A 23,386-nucleotide genomic window follows, 5' to 3' on the forward strand; every position below is an offset into this window, starting at 1 on the left:
AGGGATTGCATTAACCTGTAGACTGCTTCAGATAGTATGAACATTTTAACTATATTTGTTTTTCCAGTTCATGAGCTAGAATATCTATTTGTGTAATCTTCAATTTCTTTCATCAATGTTTTATAGTTTTCAGAATACAATCTTTAATCTTCTTGGTTAACTTTATTCCAAGGTATTCTATTATTTCTGATGTAATTGTAAATGTATTAGTTTCTTAATTTCCCTTTCTGTTACTTCATTATTTGTGTATAGGAATACAATGGATTTCTGTATATTAATTTTGTATCCTGTGACCTTACTGAATTCATTTATCAGTTCTGATAGTTTTTTTGGTGAATTCTTTTTTTTAAAAAATTTTATTTATTTATTTGAGAGAGAGACAGTGAGAGAGAGCAGGAGCAAGGAGAAAGTCAGAGGGAGAAGCAGACTCCCCGCGGAGCTGGGAGCCTGATGTGGGACTCGATCCCAGGACTCCGGGATCATGACCTGAGCCGAAGGCAGTCGTCCAACCAACTGAGCCACCCAGGGGTCCCTTTGGTGAATTCTTTACAGTTTTCTATATATAGTATTATGTCATATGAAGATAATAAAAGTTTTACCTCTTCCTAATTAATTTTAATTTTTTTTGTTGTCTGATTTCTGTGGCTAGGACTTCCAGTACTATGTTGAATAAAAGTAGTGAGATTGGGTATTTTTGTTTTTGCTTGAGTCTTGGGGGGAAAAGCTGCTAGTTTTTCCCTATTAAGGATGATATTAGCTGTGTGTTTTTCATATATAGACTTTGTTATGTTGAGGCATGTTTCTCTAAACCTACTTTGCTGGGTTTTTTATTATGAATGGATTTTGTACTATGTCAAATGCTTTTCTACATCTATTGAAGTAATCATACGATTTTTATACTTTCTTTTACATTGACTTACATTTTCACATTGACTGAGTTGTGAATATTGAGCAATTCTTACTTTCTGGGAATAAATCCCACTTGATTGTGGTGAATGGTCTTTTAAAATATATTGTCAGATTCAGTTTGCTAACATTTTGTTGAGGAATTTTGTTTGTTTGTTTGTTTGTTTATTGAAGATTTTTGCAGCTATGTTCATCAGAGATATTGACCTGTAGTTTTAGTTCTTTCTTCTCTCTCTTTCTTTTGTAGTGTCTTTATCTGGTTTGGTTATCAGGGTAATGCTGACCTCACAGAATGAATTTGAAAGTTTCCTTCCTCTTCTATTTTTTTTTTCTTTGAAATAGTTTGAGGAGAATAAGTATTAACTTTTCTTTAAATGTTTGGTAGATGACTTCCTCTGTGAAGTCATCTAGTCCTGAACATTTTTTTTAAAGATTTTATTTTATTTATTTGACAGACAGAGATCACAAGTAGGCAGAGAGGCAGGCAGAGGGGGGGGGGGAGTAGGCTCCCCACTGAGCAGAGAGCCCCGAAGCGGGGCTCGATCCCAGGACCCTGGGATCATGACCTGAGCTGAAGGCGGAGGCTTTAACCCACTGAGCCACCCAGACGCCCCAGTCCTGAACATTTTTAAAAAGTTTTATTTATTTATTTGAGAGAGAGAGAGAGAGAAAAAAACAACAACAAGTGGGATAGGGGCAGATGGAAAGGAAGACGCAGACTCTCTGCTGAGCAGGGAGCCTGAAGTAGGACTCAATCCCAGGACCCTAAGATCATGACCTGAGCCAAAGGCAGGCACTTACCCAAAGGAGTAACCCAGGTGTCCCTGGTCCTGAACTTTTGTTTGTTGGAAGGGTATTTTTTTTTTTTTGCTTGTTTTTTTAATTACTGATTCAATTTCATTGGTTATCCATCTGTTCAAGTTTTCTATTTCTTCCTGATTGAGTTTTGGGAAATTATATGTTTATGGGAATTTACCTATTTCTTTTATGTCATCCAATTTTTTGGCAATAATTTTTCACACTATTCTCATAAATAGTTGTCTTTCCATGATGTCAGTTGTTATTTCTCTTCTTTAATTTCTGATTTCCTTTATTTGAGTCCTCATTTTTTTTTTTCTGAGTCTGGATAAAATTTTATCAATTTTGTTGATATTTCCAAAGAATCAGCTCCTGGTTTCACTGATCTGTTCTATTGTTCTTTTAGTTCCCATTTCATTTTGTTTTTTCTTCTGCTCTAATCTTTGTTTTCTTCCTTCTACTGGTTTGGAGTTTTTTTTTTTTTTTTTTTTTCTCTTTCTTTCTTTAGCTCTCTTAGGTGTAAGGTTAGGTTGTTCATTTGATATTTTTCTTGCTTCTTGAGGTAGGCCTGTATTGTTACAGACTTTCCTTTTAGAAGAGCTTATGCTGCATCCCGAAATTTTTGGACCATTGTGTTTTCATTTGTCTCTATGTGTTTTTTAATTTCCTTTTTGGTTTCTTAGTTGACCCATTCATTGTTAAGTAGCATGTTATTTAATATCCATTTATTTGTGTTCTTTCCAGATTTTTCTTGTGGTTAATTTCTGGTTTCCTAACATTATAGTCAGAGAGATGAAAGACGAATGACATGACTTTGGTCTTTTTGAATTTGTTGAGATTTTCTTTGTTTTAATACATAATATATCCTGGACAATGTTCTAATTGTACTTGAAAAGAATGTGTGTTCTGCTGTTTCAGGATGGAATGTTCTGAATGTATTTGTTAGATCCATCTGGTCCAATGTGCCATTGAAAGACACTGTTTATTTTTTGATTTGCTGTTTGGATGATCTATCCATTGATTTAAGTGAAGTGTTATAGTCTCCTACTATTAGTAGATTACTTTTGATTATTTCCTTTGTGTTTGTTTTTAGCTGATTTATGAAATTGAATTCTCCCATGTTGGTTACATACATATTTAAAATTGTTATATATTCTTGTTGGATTATTCCCTTTATGATTATATTGAGTCCTTCTTTGTGTCTTATTACACCCTTTGTTTAAAAATTTTATTTTCGCTATATGTATTGTTATTGTTATTTTTTTCACTTCCATTGTCATAATTATTGCTTTTCTGTCTTTTCACTTTCAATCTCATGTGTTTTTGGTCTGAAATGAGTCTCTTATAGGTAGCATATAGAAAGGTCTTGCTTTCTTTTCCATCCTTTCACTCTATCTTTTAAAAAAATTATTTGTTTACTTGAGAGAGCAAGACAGAATGTTAATGAGGGAGGAGGAGAGGAAGAGAATGCTCAAGCAAACTCCTTGCTCAGAAAAGAGCCTGACATGAGGTCCTATCCCAAACCCAAGACCATGATCTGAGGCAAAATTGAGTTGGATATTCAACTTACTGAGCCACTCATCCCTGTATCTTTTGATTGGAACATTTAGTCCATTTACATTCAAAATAATTATTCATAGTTATGTACTTACTACCATTTTGTTACTCGTTTAATGGTTGTTTTTGTCATTCTCTGTTCCTTTTTGGTCTCTTCTTTCATGATTTGTTGGCTTTCTTTAGTGATATATTTTATTTTATACACCTTTATTACTGGTTTTTGATTCATGGTTATCACATTTATATATAGCATAACCTGTATATACCAGTCTATATTAAGTTGATGATTGCTTAAGATTGAACCCATTATTTAACTCTTTTTAAATTTTAGGTATGTAGTACCATCCTTTACATCCTTTTATTTTGTGAATCCCTTGACTCATTTTTAAAATTTTATTTTTAAATTTAAATTCAATTAATTAATACATAATGCATTATTAGTTTCAGAGGTAGAGGTAATTCATTAATCTTACATAATACCCAATGCTTATTACATCATTTGCCTTCCTATTTTGACTCATTTTTATAGATATACTTATTTTTACTGCTTCTGTGCTTTAAACTTTTCTTATTTCCTACTTGTGGTTTTTCCTTTCCACTCAAAGAGTCCCCTTTAACATTTCTTGTAGAACTGGTTTAATGGTCATGATTTCCTTTAACTTTTATTTATCTGGGAAACTCTTTATCTCCTTCTATTCTGAATGAGAGGCTTGCTAGATAGAGTGTTGTCACAGCTTTTTTTTTTCCTTTCACTATTTTGAATATATGATGCCACTCTCTTCTGGCCTGCAAAGTTTCTGCTGAATAATCAACTGATAGCTTTATGGGGTTTCTCTTGTATATAATTGTATTCTTTTCTCTTGTTTCTTTTAAAATTCTCTTCATTACTTATTTTCTCCTCATTTTAATTACCATGTCTCTTGGTATAGACCTTCTCAGATTGATTTTGTTGGGGACTTCTTGTACCTCTTGAGTATGGATTTTTGTTTTCTTCCCTAGATTCAAGAAGTTTTCTACCATTATTTCTTCAAATACATTTTCTGCCAAGTTTTCTCTTTCTGGGATCCCATAATGCAAATGTGATTTCACTTTTAGGTGTTGCTGGGTTCCTTAAGTCCATTTTAATTTATTATTATTTTTTCTCTTATTCACTTGATCACTTACATTACTCTTTTCTTGAGGTTTCTGATACATTCTTTTTCCTATAGTCTATTATTTATCCCATCTAGTGTATTTTTAAAAATTATTTATTTATTTATTTGAGAACAGAGAGAGAAAGAGAGCAGAAGAGTTGAGAGGGGGGAGAGGCAGAGGGAGAGAGAGAAACAGGCTTTCCACTAAGCAGTGAGCTGGATGTGGGACTTGATCCCAGGACTTTGGGGGCATGACCTGAGCTGAAGGCAGACACTTAACCAACTGAGCCACCCAGGTGACCTCTCTAGCCCATTTTTAATTTCAGTTATTGAGTTCTTCATCTCTCATTGGTTCTGTTTTCTGTCTCTTTGTCAAGGGTCTCACTGATGTCCTCCACTCTTTTCAAGTCTGATAAGTATCCTTATGACCATTAACTTAAAATCTCATTCAAACATATTACTTCTCTCAATTTCATTTATGTGTCTTGCTGTGATTTTGTCCTTTCCTTTCATTTGGGACATATTCTTCTGCCTTTGCATTTTGTCCACCTCTTTGTGTCTGTTTCTATGTTAGGAAAGGAAGTTATGTGTCCTGCTTTAGAAAGCAGAGGCCTTATGAAGAAGAGGTCCTATAGTGCCCTGCAGGTGCAATGTTCCCATTTATCAGAAACTGGTGTATCAAGGGTATCTCCTATGTTCATTGTATACACCCTACTATTATAGCTGACCTGCTTTTACCTATTACAGGCAGGGCTTGGTCCCTGTGCAGTTAGGGGGCAAATCCAGGGGCTTGAGCTGGGTCAGATCAGGAGCTTCTTAGAGATGTGTTAATACCAAACTACAGGACACTTTTCCCTGTGCTCTTCCCTGAGAAGTTTTGTGGGCAGGGCCTGCAGTCAGACCAGATGACTATCCCCAGCACACTGCTGGGGTTGCAATGGGACCGGTATATGTGGTTATCTTCCTCTCTCCCCAGAGTAAGAGTCACTTTGGTGAGGCACTGGCCCCTGTTGGGATAACTTGCAGTCTGCCAGGTTTGTGGTACTACTTTGAATAGGCACTGGTCAAGGGCATACTGGAGGGGGCAAGTTTGCGGGGGACTTTAGGGGATGGTGTGAGCAAGCTTTGTGTGGGGCTGTTATGGAAGGAAACATGAGAAAAGGCCTGGCTGGAAAGAGCATGTCTGCAGGAGAATGAAAGGGCAGGGTGACCCGTTAGCAAACTAGCAAACTAGTGTTGACGCTGCACTGTTTCCCACAGGTGTCTGTTTGTATAGGCTGTGGAGCAGAGGCAGGAAATGGTGCCTGACAGTTCCGTTGTTCTTGGAGAAGTCTCTAAAAGATCCCCCTCCAGCTCAGGCTCTGAGATTAGTAAATAAATCACCCTCTTGTATACCTCAGGTATTTTAAAAACTGCTTTCTATGCTCCATCTTCATAAGGCTGTTTGTTGTGCTATCTCTTTAAGGGCAGGGACTCAAATTTCCTCTCACCTTCCTGGTTCTCCCAGAGCCAACTCCAGTGATATTTAAACTTCCAAGTGTTAAGCCCCACTGATTATAAACCTTTGTGAAATTATGCCCTGTTTTTCAAAGCCAAATATTGTGGGGATTTCTCTTTCCCGTGTGAGTTCCCATTGCCTGAGCTTTCTGATGTGAGTCTGTTTCTCTCCTCTCTCCACACCTGAAATGTCTCTCTCTTCTGTGGTCTGATAGCTCTATTTCTCTGGATCTAATCTCTGTCTATCATATCCTCTCTAAGATGGTCTCTTCTCTACAGTTAGATGTGAAGAATCTGTTCTGCTAGTCTTTGGGCCATTTGGGGCATTATTTACACAGATGTGAGTGTTATCTAGTTGTATCCATGAGATGTGGTAGACTTAGAATTCTGCTACTCTGCCATTTTCCCTGGAAGTATAGCTATGTAGTTTTTACAGGTAGTCCTTACTATATTGAAGGAGTTTTCTTCTACCCCTAATTTGTTATGTATTTTATTAATAATGAAAAGTTATTCAATTTTGCCAAGTTTTCAGTTTCAGTGGAGATGGTTGTGTGTTTTTTCCCTATTATTCCTTTAATGTGTTGTAATCAATGTAATACATTGATTTTTATATGTTGAATCATTTTCATATTTCATGAATTATTCCCAGGTAGTCATGATACACAATTTTTAAAAATATCTGTTGAATTCTGTTTACTTGTGTTTTGTTGAGGACATATATTAATATTCATAATCAATATTTGTTTATAACTTTCCATTATTATGGGGTACTTAGTTCATGTTTTAGGGTAATTCTGGCCTCAGAGAATGCATCTTGATGTGGGACCCATTGTTATATTTACTGGAAGAGTTTGAGAAAGATTGACTTATCTCTTCTGTAAATATTTGGTAAAATTCACCAGTGAAAGTATCTGGTCTAGGAATTTTCTTTGTTTCAAGGATTGTGATTACTGATTTAATCTCTTTATGATTTATAGATCTAGTCAGACATTTTACTTTTTTGTGATTCAGGTTGGTAGATGGGGTGTTCTTAAAAGTTTGTTCATTTTATTAGTTTTTCTAAATGTTAGCTCTCAGTTTCAGTTTTTCATCTTTTTTAAAAATTTATTTTATTTTTTTTAAATTTTTAAAAATTTTTTAATTTTTTATTTTTTATAAACATATAATATATTTTTATCCCCAGGGGTACAGGTCTGTGAATGACCAGGTTTATACACTTCACAGCACTCACCAAAGCACATACCCTCCCCAGTGTCCATAACCCCACCCTCCTTCTATCAACGCCCCTCCCCCCAACAACCCTCAGTTTGTTTTGTGAGATTAAGAGTCACTTATGGTTTGTTCCCCTCCCAATCCCATCTTGTTTCATTTATTCTTCTCCTACCCACTTAAGCCCCCATGTTGCATCACCACTTCTTCATATCAGGGAGGTCATATGATAGTTGTCTTTCTCTGCTTGACTTATTTCACTAAGCATGATACTCTCTAGTTCCATGACGTTGTCGCAAATGGCAAGATTTCATTTCTTTTGATGGCTGCATAGTATTGCATTGTGTATATATACCACATCTTCTTGATCCATTCATCTGTTGATGGACATCTAGGTTCTTTCCATAGTTTGGCTATTGTGGACATTGCTGCTATAAACATTCAGGTGCATGTGCCCCTGCCCCTTCGGATCACTACGTTTGTATCTTTAGGGTAAATACCCAATAGTGCAATTGCTGGGTCATAGGGCAGTTCTATTTTCAACATTTTGAGGAACCTCCATGCTGTTTTCCAGAGTGGTTACACCAGTTTGCATTCCCACCAACAGTGTAGGAGGGTTCCCCTTTCTCCGCATCCTCACCAGCATCTGTCATTTCCTGACTTGTTGATTTTAGCCATTCTGACTGGTGTGAGGTGATATCTCATTGTGGTTTTGATTTGTATTTCCCTGATGCCGATGTGACATGGAGCACTTTTTCATGTGTCTTTTGGCCATCTGGATGTCTTCTTTGCAGAAATGTCTGTTCATGTCCTCTGCCCATTTCTTGATTGGATTATTTGTTCTTTGGGTGGTGAGTTTGCTAAGTTCTTTATAGATTTTGGACACTAGTCCTTTATCTGATATGTCATTTGAAAATATCTTCTCCCAATCTGTCAGTTGTCTTTTGATTTTGTTAACTGTTTCCCTTGCTGTGCAAAGGCTTTTGATCTTGATGAAATCCCAATAGTTCATTTTTGCCCTTGCTTCCCTTGCCTTTGGCGATGTTCCTAGGAAGATGTTGCTGCGGCTGAGGTCGAAGAGGTTGCTACCTGTGTTCTCTTCAAGGATTTTGATGGATTCCTTTCACACATTGAGGTCCTTCATCCATTTTGAGTCTATTTTCATGTGTGAGTAAGGACATGGTCCAATTTCATTTTTCTGCATGTGGCTGTCCAATTTTCCCAACACCATTTATTTATATATTTATATATTTATTTATTTTTTTTTAAGATTTTATTTATTTATTTGACAGAGAGAGATCACAAGTAGGCAGAGAGAGGAGGAAGCAGGCTCTCTGCTGAGCGGAGAGTCTGATGTGGGACTAGATCCCAGGACCCTGAGATCATGACCTGAGCCGAAGGCAGCGGCTTAACCCACTGAGCCACCAAGGCGCCCCCAACACCATTTATTGAAGAGGCTATCTTTTTTCATTGGACATTATTTCCTGCTTTGTCGAAGATGAGTTGACCATAGAGTTGAGGGTCTATTTCTGGGCTCTCTATTCTGTTCCATTGATCTATGTGTATGTTTTTGTGCCAGTACCATGCTGTCTTGATGATGACAGCTTTGTAATAGAGCTTGAAGTCCGGAATTGTGATGCCACCAGTTTGGTTTCTTTCTCAATATTCCTTTGCTATTCGAGGTCTTTTCTGGTTCCATATAAATTTTAGAATTTTTTGTTCCATTTCTTTGAAAAAGATGGATGGTACTTTGATAGGAATTGCATTAAAAGTGTAGATTGCTTTAGGTAGCATAGACTTTTTCACAATATTTATTCTCCCAATCCAGGAGCATGGAACATTTTTCCATTTGTGTCTTCCTCAATTTCTTTCATGAGTACTTTATAGTTTTTTGAGTATAGATTCTGTGCCTCTTTGGTTAGGTTTATTCCTAGGTATTTTATGGTTTGGGGTGCAAATGTAAATGGGATTGACTCCTTAATTTCTCTTTCTTCTGTCTTGTTGTTGGTGTAGAGAAATGCAACTGATTTCTGTGCATTGATTTTATATCCTGACACTTTACTGAATTCCTGTACAAGTTCTAGCAGTTTTGCAGTGGAGTCTTTTGGGTTTTCCACATATAGTATCATATCATCTACGAAGAGTGATAATTTGACTTCTTCTTTGCCGATTTGGATGCCTTTAATTTCCTTTTGTTGTCTGATTGCTGAGGCTAGGACTTCTAGTACTATGTTGAATAGCAGTGGTGATAATGGACATCCCTGCTGTGTTCCTGACCTTAGCGGAAAAGCTTTCAGTTTTTCTCCATTGAGAATGATATTTGCCTTGGGTTTTTCATAGATGGCTTTGATGATATTGAGGTATGTGCCCTCTATCCCTGCACTTTGAAGAGTTTTGGTCAGGAAGGGATGCTGTACTTTGTCAAATGCTTTTTCAGCATCTATTGAGAGTATCATATGGTTCTTGTTCTTTCCTTTATTGATGTGTTGTATCACATTGACTGATTTGCAGATGTTGAACCAACCTTGCAATCCTGGAATAAATCCCACTTGGTTGTGGTGAATAATCCTTTTAATGTACTGTTGAATCCTATTGCCTAGTATTTTGGTGAGAATTTTCGCATCTGTGTTCATCAAGGATATTGGTCTATAGCTCTCTTTTTTGATGGGATCCTTGTCTGGTTTTGGGATCAAGGTGATGCTGGCCTCATAAAATGAGTTTGGAAGTTTTCCTTCCATTTCTATTTTTTGGAACAGTTTCAGGAGAATAGGCATTAGTTCTTCTTTTAATGTTTGGTAGAATTCCCCCGGGAAGCCGTCTGGCTTTTGTTTTTTGAAGATTTTTAATGACTGTTTCAATCTCCTTACTGGTTATGGGTCTGTTCAGGCTTTCTACTTCTTCCTGGTTCAGTTGTGGTAGTTTATATGTTTCTAAGAATGCATTCATTTCTTCCAGATTTTTAAATTTGTTGGCGTAGAGTTGCTCATAATATGTTCTTAAAATTGTTTGTATTTCCTTGGTGTTAGTTGTGATCTCTCCTCTTTCATTCATGATTTTATTTATTTGGGTCCTTTCTCTTTTCTTTTTGATAAGTATGGCCAGTGGTTTATCAATTTTATTAATTCTTTCAAAGAACCAGCTCCTAGTTTTATTGATTTTCCCTATTGTTTTTTTGGTTTCTATTTCATTGATTTCTGCTCTGACCTTTATGATTTCTCTTCTCCTGCTGGGCTTAGGGTTTCTTTCTTGTTCTTTCTCCAGCTTCTTTAGGTGTAGGGTTAGTTTGTGTACCTGGGACCTTTCTTGTTTCCTGAGAAAGGCTTGTACTGCTATATATTTTCCTCTCAGGACTGCCTTTGTTGTGTCCCACAGATTTTGAACTGTTGTATTTTCATTATCATTTGTTTCCATGATTTTTTTCAATTCTTCTTTAATTTCCTAGTTGACCCATTCATTCTTTAGAAGGATGCTGTTTAGTCTCCATGTATTTGGGTTCTTTCCAAACTTCCTCTTGTGTTTGAGTTCTAGCTTCAGAGCATTGTGGTCTGAAAATATGCAGGGATGATCCCAATCTTTTGATACCGGCTGAGATCTGATTTATGACACATGATGTGATCTATTCTGGAGAATGTTCCATGTGCACTAGAGAAGAATGTGTATTCTGTTGCTTTGGGATGAAATGTTCTGAATATATCTGTGATGTCCATCTGGTCCAATGTGTGGTTTAAGGCCTTTATTTCCTTGTTGATCTTTTGCTTGGATGATCTGTCCATTTCAGTGAGGGGAGTGTTAAAGTCCCCTACTATTATTGTATTATTGTTGATGTGTTTCTTTGATTTTGTTATTAATTGGTTTATATAGTTGGCTGCTCCCACGTTGGGGGCATAGATATTTAACATTGTTAGATCTTCTGGTTGGACAGACCCTTTGAGTATGATATAGTGTCCTTCCTCATCTCTTATTACAGTCTTTGGCTTAAAATCTAATTGATCTGATATAAGGATTGCCACTCCTGCTTTCTTCTGATGTCCATTAGCATGGTAAATTCTTTTCCACCCCCTCACTTTAAATCTGGAGGTGTCTTCGGGCTTAAAATGAGTTTCTTAGAGGCAACATATAGATGGGTTTTGTTTCTTTATCCATTCTGATACCCTGTGTCTTTTGACAGGGGCATTTAGCCCATTCACATTCAGGGTAACTATTGAGAGATATGAATTTAGTGCCATTGTATTGCCTGTAAGGTGACTGTTAATGTATATGGTCTCTGTTCCTTTCTGTTCTACCACTTGTAGGCTCTCTCTTTGCTTAGAGGACCCCTTTCAATATTTCCTGTAGAGCTGGTTTGGTATTTGCAAATTCTTTCCGTTTTTGTTTGTCCTGGAAGCTTTTAATCTCTCCTTCTATTTTCAATGATAGCCTAGCTGGATATAGTATTCTTGGCTGCATGTTTTTCTCATTTAGTGCTCTGAAAATATCATGCCAGCTCTTTCTGGCCTGCCAGGTCTCTGTGGATAAGTCAGCTGCCAATCTAATATTTTTACCATTGTATGTTACAGACTTCTTTTTCCGGGATGCTTTCAGGATTTTCTCTTTGTCACTGAGACTTGTAAATTTTACTATTAGGTGACGGGGTGTGGGCCTATTCTTATTGATTTTGAGGGGCATTCTCTGAACCTCCTGAATTTTGATGCTCGTTCCCTTTGCTATATTGGGGAAATTCTCCCCAATAATTCTCTCCAGTATAACTTCTGCTCCCCTCTCTCTTTCTTCTTCTTCTGGAATCCCAATTATTCTAATGTTGTTTCGTCTTATGGTGTCACTTATCTCTCGAATTCTCCCTTCGTGGTCCATTGGCTGTTTGTCCCTCTTTTGCTCAGCTTCTTTATTCTCTGTCATTTGGTCTTCTATATCACTAATTCTTTCTTCTGCCTCATTTATCCTAGCAGTGAGAGCCTCCATTTTTGATTGCACCTCATTAATAGCTTTTTTGATTTCAACTTGGTTAGATTTTAGTTCTTTTATTTCTCCAGAAAGGGCTTTTATATCTCCCGAGACGTTTTCTCTAATATCTTCCATGCCTTTTTCGAGCCCGGCTAGAACTTTGAGAATTGTCATTCTGAACTCTAGATCTGACATATTAGCAATGTCTGTATTGATTAGGTCCCTAGCCTTCGGTACTGCCTCTTGTTCTTTTTTTGTGGTGAATTTTTTCACCTTGTCATTTTGTCCAGATAAGAGTATATGAAGGAGCAAGTAAAATACTAAAAGGGTGGCAACAACCCCAGGATAATATGCTTTAACCAAATCAGAAGAGATCCCAAATCATGAGTTGGGAGAAAGGGGATAAAAAGAGGTTCAAAAAGAAAGAAAGAAAAGAAAAGAGAGAAAAAAGAAAATAAAAGAAAAGAATTTAAAAACAGAAAACGAATAAAGAAAAATATAAAAAAGAAAAAATATATATATTAGATAAACTAGTTAAAAAACATTAAAAAAGAAAAGGTTAAAAGTTAAAAAAAAATTTTAGCAGAAGTAGAGAAATAAAATGAAAAAGAAAAAATTAAATTAACTGCAAGTCTAAAAAAAATCACAGGGAGATAGCCATGAGTTACGTGCTCTGCTTTCTCCTCCTCTGGAATTCTTCTGCTCTCCTTGGTATTGAAACCGCACTCCTTGGTAGGTGAACTTGGTCTTGGCTGGATTTCTTGTTGATCTTCTGGGCGAGGGGCCTGGTGTAGTGATTCTCAAGTGTTTTGCCCCAGGTGGAATTGCACCGCCCTTACCAGGGGCTGAGTAATCTGCTGGTGTTTGCTTTCAGGAGCTTTTGTTCCCTGAGTGCTTTCCATAGAGTTCCGGAGGACGGGAATACAAATGGCGGCCTCCTGGTCTCCGGCCTGGAGGAGCCGAGAGCCTGGGGCCCCACTCCTCAGTGTGCCCTCAGAGAACAGCGTCCAGTTACTCCTTTCTGCCCTACCTCCGGCCACGCTCCGAGCTCACCGAGCCTGTGACCGGTTCAAAGTACCCCCGAGCTGTGATCTTACTGTCGGCTCTGTCTCTGTAGCCCGTTTTCCCGTTCCAATACCCGCAAGCTCTGGGACACTCAGACACCCCCGATCCTTCTGCCCTGCGGGACCTGAGGCCACACTGACCTCGCGTGGACTTCGCCCCAGTTTAGCCTCTGGAGCGATGTCCCTCAGCGGAACAGACTTTTATAAGTCCTGATTTTGTGCTCCATTGCTATGCCGCTTGCCGGGAGCCGGCCCTTCCCCCCGGGGTCTATCTTCCCATCGCTTTGGATGCACTTCTCCGCCAGTCCTACCTTTCAGAAAGTGGTTGTTTTTATGTTTCCAGAATTGCTGTTCTTCTTCTCTTCTATCTGCCTATGGATTTGCAGGTGTTTGCAATCTTTAGGTAAGCTATCTAGCTGATCTCCTGTTAGCTCTTCACTTTTATTTATTTCATGTCCATACATTTTATTCCAGTATAAGAGGGGAAGATACTTTTGTTGTTTTCTTTACTATCAGATAATCAGAGTCTCATCTAGTGCTGGAAACACAGTAGCACTATAAAATAATCACTTAGTGTTAACACTTATTGCTAAATGGATGTCTCTTATGTCAGAATAATATAAAATTCTTTTAGTGAAATGACAAATACAGATATTATTTCATATGTTAATCTATTTTGGCTTATTTTTATTTTAGGTTTGTAGGAATAAAGAATGTGTAGATGCTGCATACTTGAATTATGATTGTACTCCAAAAAAATGCAATGAACAAGGAGTAAGTACCAGTAATATGATGTGAGAATATAAATCATTGAGAATAATGCTAGAATGTAAACACACAATATCGTGTGCGCACACGTGCACACACACACACAGATTTATATACTCATAAACCACAGAACAAGATTGGCCTTACTTTACCTAAGTATTATTTTTAAAATTCTACTGGAACACAAATAATTATAGCAACCTATCTCATAAGGTGATATTTCTCCTGGTTTCAGATATGCAATAATAAAAAGAACTGTCATTGTAACCCCAAATATTTACCTCCTAATTGCCTAACTATTTCTGAAAAATGGATTGGTGGGAGTATTGACAGTGGTAATTTTCAAGGTGTACTTGGTGGTCTCTCTTCTGGTAAGTATTAATAGCAAACTGAAAATATAACTAAAACTATTTTAATTTATTAAATTTAATAAAATAACATTTTATTTATTTGTCTGTCAATCTATATTTAAATTATGTATAGACATCAAATAATAAGTCATTTTAGCTAACTTAAGTTTTACTGTAGAGAGTAATATAACATATGTAACATACATTATAAATAAGATATATCAGTAAAGGCCCAGCCAGTAAAATAGAAATGACTTTAGTCCTTCACACAGAAAGAATTCAATATAAGGCTTAGTTAGCTAACACATAATAGCAGAGTTGAAAGCCCGTCAGAGAATCTTGAGGCAACACAGGAATCTACTACTACTTCTTAGGCCTATAAAAAAAAAAATGGGAAGAGGTGGTATTATTAGAACCAGAATCTGAGGCACTTTCATGACATGTAACTATGGTCAGGGATACATACTAGGATCTAAATCATAGGGAGAGGTACTGTCCAGCATGAGGTAGAGGTATAGAGTATATGCAGCCACCATGGGAGATGCTGCAGAGGCAGGGGGATAAATATCATGAATATTTCATTACTCTGACTTTCCAAATGTTACCCAGCTATTCCTGTTGGCTGAATATAACTAAAGTCTGAAGTAGTTTCCTACATTTTTTTTTTTTTAGGTCCAAAAAGAATTGGGTTTTAGAGTAACCCAGCATATCCCACAATACTTAGGGCCAGACTACATATGAAAACTTAAATTTAGGATAATTAAGGCATATTTTGAGCACACACATATCATTTCAGTTTGACCTTAGCGATGTTATTTACAAAAAGTACAGAAGTGAGATTCTGACTGGGTCTTTTAAAATACTAATTCTTGTAACTCTCATTATTGGAACACTCATCTGTTGAAAATCATCTTCCCAATTTGAAATTTGATTACACTGAGACACAAAATGCAAATTCCCCAAATTCATGACACACAAAATGAACAAAATGGACAAAAGTAAATGATTATTTTAAAGTACTATATTTGTGGATGCCTGGGTGTTTCAGTTTGTTAAGTGTCTGCCTTTGACTCAGGTCATGATCGAGTCCCCCATAGGTTTCCCTGCTCAGTGGGAGCCCTCTTCTCCCTCTGCCTGCTTCTCCCTCTGCTTGCCACTCCCCTTGCGTGTGCTCTCTCTCTGACAAATAAATAAATAAAATCTTAAAAATATAAATTACTACATTACTAAGAAGTTTCCTGCATGTCTTACATCTTTCTCTCTGTATATTATATATATATGAAAACATCTTTGTGTGTGTGTAATAGAAAACAATTTGATAATCAGATGGGGGTTTTTATTTACATAAAATGAATCTAAGATATTAAGGCATTAGCTTTGGAACTGAATGTTGCCCAGAAGGTAGACCTCTAGGAAACTGTTGAAGACTTTTAGTATATTGTTGAAATTGTCTTGAGAAGACTGTGAGTGATCAATCGAAAGACAGCTTAAAAACATGTTATTAGAGGGTGCCTGGGTGGCTCAGTGGGTTAAGCTGCTGCCTTCGGCTCAGGTCATGATCTCAGGGTCCTGGGATCGAGTCCCGCATTGGGCTCTCTGCTCAGCAGGGAGCCTGCTTCCCTCTCTTTCTCTCTCTGCCTGCCTCTCTGCCTACTTGTGACCTCTGTCTGTCAAATAAACAAATAAAATCTTTTAAAAAAAAACATGTTATTAGATGTTGGAGAAAAAGGGACATTTATTATGAAGTGGTAAATTGTTTGTCATCACAGCTGCCTGTGGTAATGTGGAAAGTAGAATTCACTGGTTCTGGTCAACAAGATTTCCAGGTAGATTGTAAAGATTTCCAGAATGTGATTTAAGTAACCTATGGTAAAACATGAGAAGACAGTAATAATTGATGAAAAATACTTCAATTTTCAAGTACAATGTAGATCAAACACAAAGACAGGATTTGGGGTTTTTTTGGTTTCATTTGGATTTAGTTTGAAAATGAAACATTCTTATCCCTGGACTCGCTTCCAACAAAACATTCTTATTGTAAGAAATGGCTAAAAACTAAATTTGAGATATTGAAAAATAAAATTTGACCTAAAAAATTAAATCAAGCACGTGACTATAAGACCCTTTTTAAAATTTTTATTTTTTATATTTATTAATATTTATATATTTTTTAAAATTTTATTTATTTGTCAGGGAGAGAGAAAGAAAACACAATCAGGGGAAGCAGCAGGCAGAGAGATAAGCAGGCTTCCTGCTGAGCAAAGAGCCTGATGTGGGACTAAATCCCAGTACCCTGGGATCATGAACTGAATTGAAGGCAGATACTTGACTGACTGAGAGACCCAGGTGTCCCTTTAAGACATCTACCCCTCCCAACTTTTTTTTAAACCTCAGGAAGGTAGTGATGCATTTTATACATCTTAATCTATGCAAGGGTCTTCCAAGTGATGTAGTAGAATGCTTCTAAAAACTGTCAAAGAACAAGACTATGAAGAATCTTAAGTCAGTTATCCCATAGCAGTCTCACCAAGATTCTATGCAGAAAAAGGCTTATCTCAAAAGGCTTATATCTTATTAGGTATGGGCAAGAAACAAGGCTGATAAAGCTATTCAGTTGTTTAAAAATGGCTATTCCTTTTGGAAAAGGAATTATAAATCAAAGGATATAACCAAGACACCAGAATTAAAACTTTTTTGATCTGTGGGTTTATAATTTTTAAATGTAACTACCAACAGAATTAAACAACCCCCCCTCCCTCCACACATTGGTATAGATGGCTTCACAGGTCAAATCCAACAAATGTAAGCAAAGAAATATTATTTATCATTTATTTTTATTTTTTTAAAACTTATTTTTATTTTATTTTAAATTTATTTTTAAAATTTATTTTCAGTGTAGTAGTATTCATTGTTTTTGCACCACACCCAGTGCTCTATGCAATCTGTGCCCTCTCCAATACCCACCACCTGGTTCCCGCAAAACTGGTAGGGGGTCAGCTGGGTTCCTCAGTTGGTTAAGCTTCTGCCTTTGACTCAGGTTGTGATCTCAAGAGTCCTAGGACCACCTGCATAGGGCTCCCTGCTCAGTGGAAAGTCTGCTTCTCTCTCTCCCTCTGCTCACCTCCCACCTACTTATTCTCTCTCTCTTAAGTAATTAAAATCTTTAAAAAATAAAAAAAAAAATAAAAAACAAGTTAAGGGGGCTTCTTCACCTAATTGTATGAGGAAAATATAACCCAGTATCAAATCCATACAAGGAAGTTAACACAGAGAAATTACAGAACAATATCTTTCATAAACATAGATTTAAACATTCCTAACAAAATATTAGCTCATCTTCTATACCTATCTATATTAAAAGGATAGTAATCCAAATTAGTTGGACTTTATCTTAGAAATGCAAGTCTCCTTAATCACTAGAAAGTCAATCAGTGCAACCAAGTCAACAAAATTATTTTTAAAAAGTATATGACTTTCTCACTTGATACATAAAAATCATTTAACAAAAAAAATTCAACACCTGTTTATGAATTTTTTAAAGCAGCAAACAGAAGTAAACTTGATTACTCTGATAAAAAATTAAAAGGAAACATAGTGGGGTGCCTGGGTGGCTCAGTGGGTTAAGCCTCTGCCTTCGGCTCAGGTCATGGTCTCAGGGTCCTGGGATCAAGCCCCACATCAGGCTCTCTGCTTGGCGGGGTGCCTGCTTCCTTCCTCTCTCTGCCTGACTCTCTGCCTACTTGTGATCTCTGTCTGTCAAATAAATAAATAAAATATTAAAAAAAATAAAAGGAAACATAGCTATTATATATTTTTTTTCAAAAAAAATTTGAAGATGAGGAAACTAATTATGTTCTCACTATGCCTATTCAACATTTTCCCATAAATCCTAGCCAGTGCAATAACAAAAAAGGAGAAATCAGGAGCATAAAGATTATTAGAAAGGATGAAATGAGACTAAGATGTTTTAAAGTATATAGAAAATCCTAAGGAATCTGCAAAACACTTTTAGAAATAATATCTTTTGAAAGGTCAAAGGAAATTTTCAGTCAGTAATATCCAAGATATATAAAGAAATTATCAGACTCAACACACAAATGCCAAATAATCCAGTTAAGAAATAGGTAGAAGACACAAATAGACATTTTTTTCCAAAGAAGACATACAGTTGGCCAACAGACATATGAAAATATGCTCCATATCACTTATCATCAGGGAAATACAAATCAAATTACAATGAGATATCACATCACACCTGTCAGAATGGCTAAAAGTGGCAACACAGGAAACAACAGATGCTGAGAATGTGGAGAAAGGGAAACCCTTTTACACTGTTGGTGGTTGCAAATTGGTGCAGCCACTCTGGAAAACAGTATGGAGTTTACTCAAAAATTGCAAGTTAGAAATACCCTATGACCCAGAATTGCACTACTAGGTATTTACCCAAAGGTCACAAACACTGATTTGAAGAGACACATGGACCCTGAGATTTATAGCAGTATTATCTACAAAAATATTTATAATTATCTACAAAAATTATGGAAAGAACCCCAGTGTCCATCAATTGATAAATGAATAAAGAAGATGTGAGATTAGATAGATACATGATAGATAGATAAGATAGATGATAGATGATAGAAAGAAGATAGATATAGATAGAAGATGTGAGATTAGGTAGATAGATAGATGATAGCTAGCTAGCTAGATATAGATAGATGATAGATAGATGATATAGATAGATAGATAAATAATGAAATATTACTCAGCCTTAAAAAAGAACGAATTTTGCCATTTGCAATGATGTGGATGGAGGATGGAACTAGAGTGTGAAATGCTACGTGAAATAAATTAGAGAAAGACAAATACCATATAATTTTACTCATATGTGGAATTTAAGAAACAAAACAGATGAATACAGGGGAAAGGGGGGGAAATAAAAGGAAAACCCTAAGAGACTTTTTAAAAGAGATTCTTAATTATAGAGAATAAAACTGAAGGTTCATAATCCCACCCCCTTCTCCCAAACCCCCTCCCCCCAGCAACCCTCAGTTTGTTTTGTGAGATTAAGAGTCACTATGTGCTTTGGTGAGTGCTGTGAAGTGTGTAAACCTGGTGATTCACAGACCTGTACCCCTGGGGATAAAAATATATGTTTATAAAAAATAAAAAATTAAAAAAAAATGAAGGTTACTAGAGGGAAGGTGGGCAGAGGATGGTTTAAATGGGTTATGGGTACTAAGGATTGCACTTGTGTTGAGCACTGGGTATTATATATAATTGACAAATCACTAAATTCTTCTACTGAAGCCACTATTATGCTATATGTTAACTAATTAGACTTTATTTTTTAAAGAATTTTTTAAAAATATTTTATTTATTTATTTATTTGACAAGAGAAAGAGAGAGAGAGAGAGACCACAAGCAAACAGAGGGAGGCAGAGGGAGAGGGGGAAGCAGGCTCCCTACTGAGCTGAGAGCCTGATATGGGGCTCCATCCCAGGACCCTGAGATCATGACCTGAGCTTAAGGCAGAGGCTTAACCCACTGAGCCACATAGGCACCCCAACTAACAAGACTTTAAATAAAAACTTGAAACAAAGAAAAACAAGTCAGTAGTTTTGCTATATAATAGCAGTAGTAAGTGGAAATCAATTTAAAATTAATACCATTTACAATATTATTAAAATAAAATTTTAAGGATAAATTTAACAAAGGATGTCTAATACCTTTACACTGAAACTAAAACAGAAATGCAAACATGTTAAATGAAACAAAATAAGTGGAGAAATATGTCATGTTTACCTATTGGAAGATTTACTATTGCTAAGATGTCAATTCTAATAAAATGTATAGATTAAAATACCCAATCATAAAACCATGCAACTTTTATATATTAACAACTTGATTCTAAAATATTTGCAAAAAGTGTCAGAACAGAAAAAAAAAATCCCAGAAAAAGAACAAGAGGGACATCTTTGTCCATTTGGCTTATATTGCATTTACTTTATTATATAGTATGTACATATAGAGATTATATATATATATATATAGATAGATTGTATATTATAGATTATATTTAGTGTGGCATTGGTAATTGTATCTATTGCTTTATCAATTTTTCAAGGAAAATATAGGTAGTTCAATGAAGGAGGAAATCAGTTCAAAACATTGTACTGTAAGAATTAAATATCCAAATAAGATCAAATGATACTTAAAATTTCAACTTAACAGTTTATAAGAAGTAATCATAAATCTGAACATATAAATGAAAACTATATATCTTCTTGAAAGAAGCAGAGAAATGTCCATATGACCTTAAAATAAGCAATAATTTCTTAGATAAGACATGAAAATACATATCAATACAAGACATGAAAGGCAATTTGGACCTCATGAAAACGTTATAACATGTACAGTATTTACTAAAAATAGGGTATTGAGAAAAAGTGTTCTTTACAGAGGTCACACTTTCTTCTCCTCTATATTATCAAACTGTTCTGAAAAGAAACTGTGAAATAAAAAGTTAATAATGAAGCAAAGGAATATTCTGGAAGTAGGAAATATTTTGGAGGGCACTTATGCTGTCAACTTATCTACTTTATTTAAAATCTTGTTAATTATACAATTATAAAAGTTAAAATTTCGTATGTTAATAGTCATATTAAAATAAAGAAATATCTTTATTATATTCTTAGTAATTGCTTTTAAATCACTGATGTTTTCTCTCCTAGAAAGAAGCTACATTGAGGATATTTACCATTCTAAACCTACCAGATGGCCATTTTTCTTACTTATTCCCTTTTTCATTATTCTCTGTGTACTGATTATCACCCTGGTAAAAGTTTATTTCCAAAGGAAAAAATGGAAAACTGAGGAGTATACAAGTGATGAGTATATTGATTTCATATTTCATATGATTTAATATTTAAGATTTATTACTTTTATAATTTGTTGGCATATATATGACTTATTAATAAAAGTATCATGATATAACTAATAACTCAAAATTAGGGAGAAAATTTAAATTTATATTAAAATATAATAATAATATATTAATAATTAGTACAATGGATGAAAAACAGAATTTTTCCAAAAGTCAGCAATTTTAATTTTAATCTTATAACTAATTCTGTTTGGTTAAAATTAAGTGGAAATGATTTTTAGTTAATGTTTACCTCCATTTACTTTTGATCTTAACTATTAAATATATATAAGCATTATTACTTTATTCTTTAATATTTTTATATTTCAAAGTATTTTATGATTTTTTTTAAAATTTGTATTTATTTATTTGACAGAGAGAGAGATAACAAGTAGGAGAGAGGCAGGCAGAAAGAGAGGAGGAAGCAGGCTCCCTGCTGAGCAGAGAGCCCCAATGCAGGGCTTGATCCCAGGACCCTGAGACCATGACCTGAGCCAAAGGCAGAGGCTTTAATCCACTGAGACATCCAGGCACCCCTCTTATGAATATCTTATTAAAAGAAAGCAGAAATCTTAAAAAATAGTCTTTCAGGCAGTTAAATAGATTGAGAGGCAACTAGAGATAGAAAAATTTAAAAATCAATAAATAATAGACTGAAAAATCTAGTTTGTAGTCAAAGCTAACCTAATGAAAAATAGAACAAATAGTTTTTCATTAGTTTTCATTAAAAGACCTTAGAAATATCTGAAAATTTGCTTCAAAATAAAAATAATATTAAAATCAGCTTACTTCAGAGAAATATCTACAAAATAATTTTTGTCTTTGAATTTTATATCTGTGCTATTCATTTTATTTAATATAAGTAAATTTTATTAAAATATTAAAATTGATAAGATAATACCAAAAGGGAATACATTTCATAGAAATGTTTTGATAAATTTATGTAAAATTGCTGAAATAATGTGTGTGAAATAGTTAACATAATTCAACATTAAAGGAATATTCATATGTTGGATGACTGTATTATGGAAAAACTGATAACATATCTTGAGGGGAAAAGCTAGTAAAAGTAGTAGTAATAAATATGGTAGAAGGTGAATCACGAGAAAGCTTAAGTCTATTTAGCTACTTTTTACAAATATTGAAATTATGAAATCATTTTTAGGTAAACTTGTATTACTGTTTTTTCTCATGTTAGGATTATTAGTTGAGAGGTGTTCTCAGTGGCAAGATATTCTCAAGTAGTAGCTGGTCTCAGAGTATCAGATCCTAAATAGGATTTCAAAGCTGTTTCAATATTGATGGTGTATACAGAGTTTTGTAGAACAAAGAAAATATAATTTTAAATGATTATATTTATTTTGAAACATATAGGCAACTTGAAAGTGAGAGTGAAACTAAAGAGTAACCAGGAAAACCGAATCCATCATATCACAGTGAGTATAAAATAGTTTAGGGGTTGAGACAGAAATAGAGAAAATTTAATGTATCAGATAAATGTAAATAATATAAATATATATTAATGATGGTAGTTATATAGCTACATATAATAAAATTGAATTGGAAAATATTTTTCAATATTGAAAACTAGATCATAGGCACAGTAAACAATAAATGACTTTTTAATTTGCCATTTTAAAACTTCTTTGCGCTGTAATCTTAAATTTTTTCTAATAATATCTAATCCTTTAGCATTTGTGTGTTCAGAAGTTGGTTATGAATAAATCACATGATAGAACTCTTTATTATAATTAGGGTATCCTCATGCTTTTTGTTGAATTGTCATTTTTAACTTGATTGATTAAATAGGTAACTTTTCCCCTTTTATTTATTCTTCCAGAGTAATTACCTTCAATGGACAGGAAAAATGGAAAAACAAAAACAAAACTACATGCAAGGCCTGATTATCTGGGATTCAAAAACCTGCATATTAATAGTTATGATAGATAAGAACATATAGATGATTTTTAATATAAATATAATATACATTTATGTTTATATATAAAACTCCTCAGATGAATTATTTGTAAGAAATGCATACTTATGAGTTTTTATATTACATATTTCTTATTTTTAAAGCTATCTCATACTAATCTATGCCTATTCAACATAGGCATAGGCACTAATAACTCTGTTATTAGTAGGAATGTGATACAGTTGATAATATAATAAATCTAATACCATGACTAAAGCTCACTGTTATATTTTAAATTGCAGTGCTATGTAGTTATGTTATAGTCG

At 35.0% G+C, this 23,386-nt stretch overlaps 1 protein-coding gene across 1 annotated transcript in view; it reads left to right on the forward strand.

Moving 5' to 3' along the window:
- The window catches only part of ADAM2 (ADAM metallopeptidase domain 2), a 170,542-nt gene extending 147,989 nt beyond the window's left edge, over positions 1-22,553 (forward strand). The window contains exons 16-19 of the mRNA XM_059384218.1: positions 13,802-13,879; positions 14,109-14,220; positions 20,919-21,114; positions 22,520-22,553. Of these exons, the coding sequence (XP_059240201.1) occupies positions 13,802-13,879; positions 14,109-14,220; positions 20,919-21,114; positions 22,520-22,553 (420 nt within the window). The remainder of the gene's footprint in view (positions 1-13,801; positions 13,880-14,108; positions 14,221-20,918; positions 21,115-22,519) is intronic.
- Positions 22,554-23,386: the final 833 nt, after the last annotated feature.

Source organism: Mustela nigripes, chromosome 18, assembly GCF_022355385.1.
Source record: "Mustela nigripes isolate SB6536 chromosome 18, MUSNIG.SB6536, whole genome shotgun sequence".
Classification (NCBI taxonomy): Eukaryota; Metazoa; Chordata; class Mammalia; order Carnivora; family Mustelidae; genus Mustela; species Mustela nigripes.